Source organism: Numenius arquata, chromosome Z (assembly GCF_964106895.1).
Source record: "Numenius arquata chromosome Z, bNumArq3.hap1.1, whole genome shotgun sequence".
NCBI lineage: Eukaryota > Metazoa > Chordata > Aves > Charadriiformes > Scolopacidae > Numenius > Numenius arquata.
This window is the reverse complement of record NC_133616.1, coordinates 30,854,350-30,865,630: the sequence shown is the minus strand read 5'-3', so window position 1 is coordinate 30,865,630 and position 11,281 is coordinate 30,854,350. Positions and strand designations below refer to the sequence as shown.

Sequence of the window (11,281 nt, the reverse complement as noted above, 5' to 3'; positions counted from 1 at the left end):
AAAACATATTGATTGATTGTCTCACTCATGAATTGTAGTGTGAAGTAAGGACAAGGACATAAAAGCATGTTTCTTGATTGTGTGGGCGAGCCAGAAGCTCTGGGGAACCGTGACCCACCATTCTGCAACAAGCCATTTCAGACCAGAACTGGCATACATATAGGTTGATCTCATGGAAGACAGTCACCTTCTTTTAGCTTTGCTTGCACAGATGTTATTTGATTTTGCTGGGCTTAAATTACCCCTAACACTTGCTTGGATGATTGGCCTTACTACTATGTTTATATTCCTGCCCTCACAACAGCTATCTTGCAGGCATGAGAAATGGAGTTTCAATGATATATAATGCATTTGGTAAATGCTCCATCTTTGTGCAGCTGTATAAGGCTTTATTAGTAAAAAGACAGCAGATACTGAACAGATTAAGTGTAATCTGGTAAGCCTACAGCCAGATCATCTTGATTTGTGCATGTGTCTTTTCTACTATCTTTGAAAAAAAAAAACTGCTCCTTGATGCCAGTGCCAGGATTGCCAATGGTCAAATTATTAACTGTCATATTACAATTTTATTTTAGCAACTGGACTGCTTTTCATGAGATCATACTACTAATTCATGTCTCCAACCAGCTCTTACATTTATTCATTCACTAGGTAACTGCAGTTACAAACCTCCACAGGCCACACTTTTTAACAGTTCAGGTAATGCAGACATTGGTATTTTTCAGTGAACTCTCCTAGCCCTTTTTTTATGCTTGCCAGATTTAGAGTTTCAAGAAGAGTCAGCAAAACCTGAGGAACAAACAACTCTGTCTAGACAACGTCTGAAGTAGCTGTGTTGTACTAATGCAGGTCCCAATCTCCTTTTGCAATGACTGTTGGCAAACAACTACAGAGCTGTGGTTCTGATGTACCTTGGACTACATTTGCACATCTAGTTTTAGCATTATCAATATTGAGACTCATTTGAGTCTAAAAAAAAGGATAATTAATATAGAATTTGTAAAGTTTTTCCATTACTATAAATGAACAAAATGGGCAGCAGCTATCAGCTGCAGGCAGGCTTCCTTACATTTTAAAGAAAGCTTGCCAAAAGGCTGACCACTTGTACTTTCATCTTCAGAAATGTCTGTACGGAGGCTGTAGACTGGGTGAGTTTAGAGAGGCACTTCCTTAAAAAAGTCATGGTTAGAAAACAGTAGCTACCACATTACAATGAGAAACACTGATGTGCTGCTTACTTCTATTTGTGCATTTTGATTTCAATATAAAGCAGCTATGCTTGTCTTTTTGCCAGCCTACATTAAGTTCAGTTAGCCAGAAGGAGATAGGGTAGGGAATCTCCTTATAATTTGACATTTAGTCCCACACCATCTCATCTTAGCCCCTTAGAAACTTTAAAAATAACTTTCAGTATATCCTAGGTTGCTAGATCAATGTGGCTCTACTGCTAATGGTAGCAATTGCAAGTCACTGTGCAACACTGCCCTTACTACCCTTGTACATAACATTCAGTTAAAAAACAACCTGAAGTTATTAGTTTACCTTAATAATTAACTAGTTATTAAGGAGGAGGCAGTGTTTAAGTATCCACTCTGGATTATCTGTCAAAAATTACTACTGAAGCTGGTTATTTCTAATTTGCTTCTGAGACAGAGCTGCTCCTTTATCCTCAGTCTGTCTGCAAAAAAACTGGAGAACACAAGGCACATGAAAAGCTAGTTCTATCAGTGTATCTGGAGTTCCTACTTTTGCTGCTGCAGCTGTACCAATACTCATTCTGGTATATACTGCAGACTTAGACTTTTCCCCATCTCTGCTACAGCCAAACTGAAAATTACTGGATCTCAGCACAGCTTTTGCCTGAATCAGCAACTGAAGGTAGACTGTGTTCAGTAAACTGCTGAAATCTAGATACCTTCCAGACCTCAAGTACAGTAAGAACAATATAGTAAAGGACCGAGTGTGTGTACCGGTACCATTATTTGAGATATGAGAGGTCTTCACTGGAGTCTTCCAACTGCAGTATATATTTATACAGAACAGAACTGCTGTAATAGCAGTAGGTTAGAAAAGCACAGTAGAATTTTGGATTGCAGAGACTCTGTGGAAAGCCTTATCAAAAAACAGTATTTGGATTTCTACTCATCAAACAGGAAACTTTTAATGATTTTCCACTTTTAATTGTTTGAGTTGGCAATGTCAGAAACCCACTTTAGATTAGTAGCATATGAAATATCTTTCAAACCCCGCAAGACACCTTACCCTATATAAACTGTGACAAAGCTTGTTGTTTAAACTGAAGTCTTAGCCTAACCCTTGCACCTCAAGTTCCCTCCATCCAATACTTCTCCCCATAATGAGAATGGTTTACAAAAACAATCTGAAGTTAGCCTTATGGACAAGAAGAGAGTCAGACTCTCAGAAATCATACAATCCAGCACTCAGATGTAGACAAGCATTGCTTATGTTTTAGGACAAAACCAAGTCATGTTTAATGAAAGCACAATGTAACATTTAAATCCCCTTAGTAGAGGTAGAAAGCCAGTGTTTTAATCTATCCCATTCAGATTTGAAATACTGATACCAGATAATGATTTATTGCTATTAGTGATAACCAAATTTGAGAGCTTATAATGTCAGCAAGATAGCATGAATACAGTTGTGACCTCCAATATTCATAGAGTAAAACATGTCCACACCTGTAGTAAAACAATAGCAGATTCCACCAAGAATCTACCACTTCTTGTAAACATTGTATTTGTGCAGATTTTTTTTTTCATACTTTAATTTCTAAAGTCATGAAAGGCAAGGTTAGTAGCAGAAAACACATCCAGTTTCACATTCGGCAATATGAGAACCCTGCTCTTCATGGACAACCAAAAACCTAGCAGCACATTTTCAAACAATATTAAAAGTTTTTTTGAATTACCCACCCTTCAAAATCCCTTCCCCCTTAAAATCAAAAAAACAACAAAAAAAAATCTGACACCAAAAATAAAGTGCAGTACCCAGAAAAATAAGTGTCAAGAAAATAGCCATGTTTGTTTCTTTGAAAAGAAAAAAAAAGACAAAAAAAAAAGAGTACTTGGCCTCAGTCTTAAGAGTACTATACTGTGTCCATCATTTTAGATTCTTCTTCATCTCTTTGTATCACAGAGTTTAAACTGCAGTCTTCTGTGTTTATGGAACCTCGTAGATCCCCTGTGTTCTGCAACAGATGAAAAATCGACAGCTTAATTCTCCGTAACTGTATATATGGAGGGAGAAAAAGATAAAAGAGATTTTTGCTTAAGTTGGACTCTTCGTGTTGTCCATCTTAAGATGAGACAAATTTGCAATAATAAGGAAATAAGCTCTGAAAAATTCATCAACCAATATTATCTCACTGTGTTAAGAATTCTCTAAATTTGTTGGTGTAGCTTATATTTAGTCTCAGTATTTCTAGCACTTGACTGCACATTTACTTAAAATTCAGCTGTTGGATCTGACTTGAGAGGTACTTTAGTCAAATTACTTCAAACAAGTAGTTTCAATTATGAGTCCTTCCCTAATACCTAATTTTTTGTAATCTTTTAAATTGCTGCTTCATTCCATAACAAAAGACTTAAGCACCCTCAGTTTCCTTTTAAGATAACAAGAGACTTCCCTCAGACTTGACTTACCTGAATGATCCCATGAGCAGGATCAGTCATTTTACACTGAAAGCTCATTTCACTGTTTGTGGTAAAGAAATGTGTGAATACAATTCTAGCATCTGATCAGTTTTATGAAGCAAGTGTTTACTTTAAGCATGAAAACGTAAGGGCACTGAACTAACACATGCTTTTGACCTTATGCTGAGGTTTTCTGAATTCCAGCAATTAAAAAGAAAGCCCACATATACCTTGCATACTGATAATACCCTGAGCACTAGCAGTTCTAGGAAGAATCCTCTCTATATTTCAGAAAGATACAGCTTCTAAAGGCAGGACCTAATCCTACTTTAGTTAAATTAATTTCTAGAAATAATAAACCTACCTGTGAAAAAGATGTCAGCTCTCCTACAAGACCAGGATTGACACTGAGATCGTGTAGTAACATAGTTTGAAAACCATGGGATTGTGACCAGATTCTCACTCTTGTCTTGAATGCCTCAAGTTCATTTTTAAAAGCCTCAAAATAGCCTTCTCCTGTCTGCAAAGAGAAAAATGAAATACTCACGCTTCAGCCAGATTTACTTTTGAGTTGTAAGCATACACAGTGCTGAAAAAAAACCCACACAGTGAGGCATGTTATATCCTTTGGGCATAACAACTGTGAACAACTCAAGACTAATGTTAGTCAATTTAAAATGAAATTTCAGGTAGATTTCTTTTTAAGACAATCTGTAGTATTTATATGTAGAAGCAAAGTAATTGATTAATCTAAGGACATCTAAAAATAAATCTAATTTTAGCCTTTCCCTTATTCCAAATCAGAAGCCAGTACCCTTAGAAGAACAGGTGATTATTGTAGCACTCTAGACAAAAGTAAAGCACAAGCTGACTCGCACTTTAAATGAACTCCTTTAGGCAGTATTTAATGCCATCGGAGTCTTGAATAACTGCATAGTCTACAGCAAACCACAGTTTCAGTCTTCCGCATTTCTCCCGCATAGCTCTGGATTGCTGTTTCAGTAATGAGAAAGAGACACGGTTGGGCCTGACTGTGATCTGCAGATGGAATGGAAAGTTGTGACAATACACAGGTACCCTCTGAAAACACAGGTGTAATTAGACAAAATCGGTCCTGAAACTGGTCTGTGTCTGCTGTTGTTATTTAGTTATTACTTATCTATAATACCCCTCTTGTCCCTCTGTTGTATGTTGCTTTCCCTCTGGGATAACCAAAATCCACTAAACTTTAATTTTCAGAATTGGCATTACACCAAAATACTCTGTCTAGAAACAAATTGCTAAGAAAACATTTTCCCATAAGCCTAAGTCAGTCAATAAAATATTTAGCCTCTTATGGTTAGAAAGAAACCTTCTCTACAACACTGGTCCCTTGTACAGCATCAAGAGTTTCTCCCATCATTACCCAAGTTGACTTACTTTGGCTTTTTGGAAAAAGAGACGAAAACACCCTCTTGGATCCACATTGCAGCTTCTAGCAATTTCTATAATAAATTGCATTGCAACTGCTTGGTGTGCTACTTGCTCCATCAGAGCTCTTTTCTGGGGAAAAAAAAAAAAAAAAGGTTAAAGTTACAATTTATATTTCAAAAATTCAGCTTAATTTCCTTTTGTTCTACTTCCTAACCAGTTAAGAACTGATGCTCACAGAAGCAAGAGGACTGATAATTAGTTATAACTAGACATACATGTGACAATGTGCTATAGTTTTTCTTCAGTAAAGTAGAGAGAGGGTGGGAAGGACAGTTAAATGGTTAATGAAGTTGGTCAGCTTTTCTACACTGCAAGCAGGAAAGTGGATGCTTTCAAACAATTTAAATGTCTTTGTCATACCTGTTCAGCTTCTAGATGAAAACACCACAACATGAGATACCTAGATGTTTCTTCACATACAAGATATGGGTGATCAGACAAAAATCTCTGACTATCATCCCATCTGCTCAGCATACCTAGTAAGAGAAACATACTTAAGGTATTCTAAATGGATAAATGATTTAATGCAGCAAGGAAGTTACTTGCATCAATGCCCCTGTATATACAACACCTTTGCAACTCGCTAATCTTAGAATGACAGCATGCAGCTAAATTTGGGGGTTTTATTAATACATCGAAGGAATGCTGAAAAGAGCATGGCCAGAAAGTTAATCAGACTTTGAAATACTAAAAGTAGATTTTAACAGTCACAATTTCCTATATTTTAATGCATCTCTAGAATCGTTGATGTTATTTTTAATCAGCATATATGCTAACAAAGCGGTGTAGGTATCTATTAGTTACATCATCAAATAGTTTAAAATGTTTATGGATAGAGATTTACATTCAGTGATTCTGACAAACACAAATCCTCTAAATGTTTGCAAATAAAAATGCAAAGAAAACAATGTGTAATCTGTCAAAACCAGAAGTGCTTCTAACACGTGATTTGCTAGGTTTTTAGCAAATCTGAATTTAATTACAGAACAGCTTGATCTCAAAAAGCAAAGCCACATCAGTACTGGAAACTTAACTACAAGACTGAACTGTGATAGCATGAAGCTACCTTCCTGTAAAGAGCTGAGTTTAAAAATCAGAACTCAATACTCAGACCACTTCCTAAAATTGTCTGTTTATTGCTGACCGTCAAGTCATTACTGGCAACAGGTACCAGATGTACAGCTTTACCCATATATCAGCGTATAATTATAACTGGGCCAAAGATAATTCAGTGGTAAGGACCTAAGGCAATCTTAATTCTAGCAAACAAATGCCTAACGAGAAAGCAATGGCTAATATTTCTTTTGGCTGTTTTCAAGAGAGCTATCATGCGTTAAGTTCTTTATTGCTTGGAAGCCAGAGGAGGATCCAGAAACAGGACTCGTGCAATATGGCTAGCGAAGTCCACACTGCCCATCGGCAACAGCTGGCACAGAACAAGAGACTTAAAAGAGCATTAATGTACTCTCCCTTTTTACAACGGACTTACATATTTTGAATTCAAATAACAACATGGCTTTGAATTTAGGAGGTAAGAAAAAAATTGATTAACTTCTGCAATAAGGTTGTTTCTGTAACAGCTTAATCTGAATTTAGACAACAAAGTAATTTTGCCCAACTCTTAACTAGGAAGCCTGCCAGAAACACACTATTTTTCTGCTGAAATGCACAGCAGGGGAGACATCTTCTGATTCTGCTATCATTACACTCAGCAGTTAAGGTATTTGAGAGAACCTCTGCCTGTCACTGCTATTTGCCCACTCTGATAGTGTTGTGGCTCAGCCTGGTATTTGCAAGGCTTACTAAGGCCAACAGGGCTAGAAACCCTTTCCTTAAAAAGAGTTTAAGATCCTTAGAAGCCAAATAGCTTAGTAAAAATGAGTTTGTACAAAGAATTGAATTTTGCCAACTCAGTCTTGTTCTCAATTGTTCTGGAATTCCAAATATGGCTATACTCTATCATAGCCTGAAACCAGCCTATAACTAAGAATGGAAAGCACTTCAGAGAATCATCAAAATTCCAGACTACTTTACAAGATCAGCCTTCTGCTTAATTGGGTTCAACAATTATGACAGAGCTGAAGTGACACCTAGTGGATAATTAAATATAATTTTAAGAAGTGCATAATTCTATGCACCCATACTTTCAGTAGGCATTTACAGACATTTCCCTTTAATCAGTCATTACTTTTGTAGCGTAATAGCCACCAGAAAAACAATTTTTAAAAGGAGACAAGTTATGGACAATCCCAATGCACTTTTATACACATGACATATTTCCATGCATGTCCCTGCCTTTTCCCACCGAACAACAGAAAAAGTTGCTAGAGCTTTAGTTTTCAGAGATTAAGCTCATTCAAGTACTCATTTTTATTTTTTTTAAATTTAAGTTCTTATTGGTCACAGGAGTTAACAAGCTTCTACAGTTTACACCTTATTTCGCTTTGAAATTATTATCTGTCCTGATAAAATAAAGCTAAGCAGTCTGTTAGCCAGGTCTTTAATTTGTTAGCATTCATCTGTACAATAAGAAGCAAACCTACACAAATTATGTCAGAGTTTGAGTTGCAAAATGTTGCAAACAGCACACTCACCAAAGTGTCTAATCTTTTGTTCGTGTTTTTGCATACGTGGTTCAGACACATCTTCATCTTCTATTTCTTTTCTTTTTTGATTAATAAAACTCTGAGGAAGAGAAAAATTGTACTATCACAGAAACTCGAGACATACCTTTTTGTGATACATATTATATTTTAATATGTTGCTATTTAAAGGACTATGTTCTAATTTTAGAGTCATGCCATATACTTGAGAAGGTTTTCCTTAAAAAAGCACATAATAGAGTTTTAAAGTCTTATTATAGTCTACTGACCAAAGAACTCTGAGAAACTTCTGTCCTCATGTAGGAACTTACTGATCTGTCAACAATGAAAATCATGTACATTGCAGCCTCGATGTGGCTAAATTAGGAGATGTGCTAGCTTTTCAAATTAAATTGTGAAATCAAAGCTGATATTCTATTATTAAAAAAAAGTTTGTACAAAATAATCTGTATTACAGTAGTCATTATTAGAGGCAAACTAACAGTTTCACATTTTAAGAATTTGGTACAGTAGAAAAGCACACTCATCATGTGAAGAAACTATTGTTCAGCACATTTGGCAATACTTGCATTACTTAGAATCAGAGTGGTTTGGGCCGGAAGGGACATCTAAAGATGATGTAGTTTCACTCCACCCCTGCCACGGGCAGGGACATCTTCCACTAGATCAGATTGCTCAAAACCCATCCAAGCTGACCTCTATTGTTTCCAGGGATGGGGCATCCACAGATTTTCTGGACAACCTGTTCCAGCTTTCACCACCCCCATTGTAAAAAAATTCTTCCCTGTATCCAATATAAACCTACTCTCTTTCAGATTAAAACCATTGCCCCATGTCCTATCACTACAGGTCGTTATAAAAAAATCTCTTTTCCATCTTTCTTATAAGCCCCCTTTAAGTAGCAAAAGGCCACAGTAAGGTCAATAAGGTCTCCCCGGACCCTTCTCTTCTCCAGGCTGACCACCACCAGCTCTCTCAGCCTGTCCTCACAGGAGAGGTGCTCCAGCCCTCTGATCATGTTCATGGCCCTCCTCTGGACGCACTCCAACAGGCCCATGTCCTTTCTATGTTGGAGGGCCCAGAGCTGGATGGAGAACTCCAGGTGGGATCTCACCAGAGCAAAGGATCAGAATTACCTCCCTCGACCTGCTGGCCACGCTTCTTTTGATGCAGCCCAGGATACGGTTGGCTTTCTGGGCTGCAAGTGCAGATTGCTGGCTCATATCTAACACCTAGATCACCAGTGCAAATTCTGATCTGCACTTCTGGAAATGATTTGTCGTATGAGTGCAGCTTGCTCCCTTTCATGAGGCAGAGATATGAAACAAACAGAAAACACTTGACATACACTGTGGTTTTGTGCTGTACTGGACACAGAACACATTCAAGACTAGTAATAAGTAGAATGAAAAAAAGAGGCTAACAGTTATTTTCATGCACACTGATATGGGTCTTACCTTATTAAATACCTCCTTACTAGCAAGATCTGTGTTCCATAGATTCTGTCTTTCCCTCTGGTTTAGAGCTTCTTCTTTTCTTCTCCACTCTTCCTCCCTCCATCTCAACTCTGCAGCTTCAGTCTTTGCTTGAGCAGATTCCTGATCACGGGATTCTGAATTATGCAGTGCTAAGCTACCAAGTTTTTGCTGGGCTTCTGCTAGGTTCCACGTGCATTCTACAGAGTGCTTCACGAACTCTCTTTCTTTTTGGCAGGCTAATTCAATCCCTTGGCTGTATGTCTGTGAGGAAAATCAGACATGCTACTTATGGATGGAAAATTTACAGTTTACAGTTTGTATAGGAGCAGACAGGCCTAAATAATGCACCTGAAAGGCAGATATGCAGCATTATATTTGCAGGAGTGATGAAGCATGGTTTGTACAACTAGATGTTTTTAGAGATTTCTAATTCAAACTGTCTTTACTTTGTTAAGTGCATTTGCAAAATCATGGATCACGTACTGCTATCAGTAATAGCCTCTAGACTGTAAAAATATTTTTGACACAGCTGAAACCCCGCTGGCTATCTTTGGCCTGCAGTGCTAGCAACAGCCAAGTGTGAGAATGCTCTGAATATATACTTCTGAGAAGAAAGGATCAGTTTTGTGATGTCAGATCACAACAGTAAAGTAACTGCTGCTGCCTGCGTTCCAATATGGATTAGTACTTAACAGATGGCCAACATTTTCCCTTGAACTGACAGTGAAAATGGAATTTAAGCTATGTAGTGGATGAGGCTCAGCACAAGCATATGGTCCTTTTGTTCAAATCTATTGAGGAGGTCACCACTCATAGGTGGAAAAGTGTCCTCTTAAGCAATAGGGCTTATATTCCGTGTGTGTGCTGGGAATTTACACTCAGTAACTTCAGAAGTTATCCTCTAAAGCACATGTCATACCTTCCCACCGAGAGTGGAGAAAAAAACCCATCGATACACAATAGTTCCTCAGTCTTCCAGAGCCACATTATGAAAGTTGTGGTACTGATAATCTCTGGCCGAGGGACATGAAGGACGACACAAGTTGTGAAAGATTATTTGAAAGGAAACTTTAATGCAGGTACATCAAAGTTCTTGTGCCAACTTTGTTTGCAAATCGCAGCATTTTTATTTATTTATTTATTTAAAGTAACAAGATGAAAACTCCTGTTTGGGAAACTAAGGTAATGGCAGCTTCTGGCAAGGACACGCACCACTCCTGACAACGTATTTTAAACACGCCGAGTTGCCCTAGCCGACAGAGAAACGCACCGCCTATAGACACCGCGGTGCCAGGACAACTTCAGCCCAGCTCCTTCCACATCACTTGCCAAACGTGGAACTGTTACTCACGGGCGGTGGCGGACGCCAGGCACAGACAGACACACACACACACACACACACTCCCCACCCCCCTCCCTCGGCGGCGCATCGGGCCCCTCCTGGCGTGCTCCAGGGCGGCGGAGCGGCCTCCGGAGGGATGCGGACACCTCCGCGCACCCTCCGCCCCGACGACGCACCGGCCTTCGCGGTGACTAACGTCCCTCCTGGGCCCCCGCGGCAACGGCTGGCTCCGGGGGCGGGGGGAGCTGCGCCACCGGGGGACGGGAAGCGGCAGGAGGTACCGGGGTGGGTAAAGGGTCGGGGGGCACGGATGTACCTGCACTTCCGGCAGGCGCTGACGAGAGGCGGGAGCCCGCCCCCGCTCCTCGTCCTCCTCCGACGGAGGGCCGCCGTCCCGGGAGCGCGGGAGCCACAGCGCCATCCCCGCCGAGCGCCGTCCCCCGTCGCCCGCCGCGCTCACACACCTCACCGGAAGTGAGGCAGTGCGCAACACTTCCGGCAAGCGAGGCGGGCCGGGGCCTGCGCCTTTAGAGCCGCGCCGCGCCGGGGCGCTGGGCCCGCCTCCGGCCCTGTCCCGTCGCTGCCGCCGAGGAAGGGCGAGGGAAGCGCCGAAGCGCCCCCCCAGGCCCGGCCGCCGGTAGCACGCAGCGGCGTGGACGGCGGTGGAGGCGCTGCCGCGTGTGTCGGGCCTCTTCCATGCCGGCGGAGAGCCGGACCCCACTCTGGGGGCTA

General features: G+C 40.3%; 1 protein-coding gene across 1 annotated transcript; it reads right to left on the bottom strand.

The window, feature by feature from the left end:
* Positions 1-2,472: 2,472 nt before the first annotated feature.
* On the bottom strand, positions 2,473-10,992 carry CDC37L1 (cell division cycle 37 like 1, HSP90 cochaperone). Its single transcript, XM_074166518.1, has 7 exons — positions 10,866-10,992; positions 9,187-9,468; positions 7,721-7,811; positions 5,487-5,602; positions 5,073-5,195; positions 4,018-4,173; positions 2,473-3,208 (listed from the first exon to the last, which is right to left on the bottom strand). The coding sequence occupies exons 1-7, from the start codon at positions 10,968-10,970 to the stop codon at positions 3,107-3,109; spliced, it is 975 nt and encodes a 324-aa protein (XP_074022619.1). The 5' UTR covers positions 10,971-10,992; the 3' UTR covers positions 2,473-3,106.
* Positions 10,993-11,281: the final 289 nt, after the last annotated feature.

Bases quoted from the DNA above. Each gene is read 5' to 3' on its own strand.
- CDC37L1 (XM_074166518.1), bottom strand. From the start codon at position 10,970: ATGGCGCTGTGGCTCCCGCGCTCCCGGGACGGCGGCCCTCCGTCGGAG. The intron at 5,196-5,486 runs GTATGACAAAGA...TTTTTTCCCCAG, and splicing joins TTCATCTAGAAGCTGAACAG to AAAAGAGCTCTGATGGAGCA. The intron at 3,209-4,017 runs GTAGGTTTATTA...CATCTGTTGCAG, and splicing joins AGCTGACATCTTTTTCACAG to AACACAGGGGATCTACGAGG.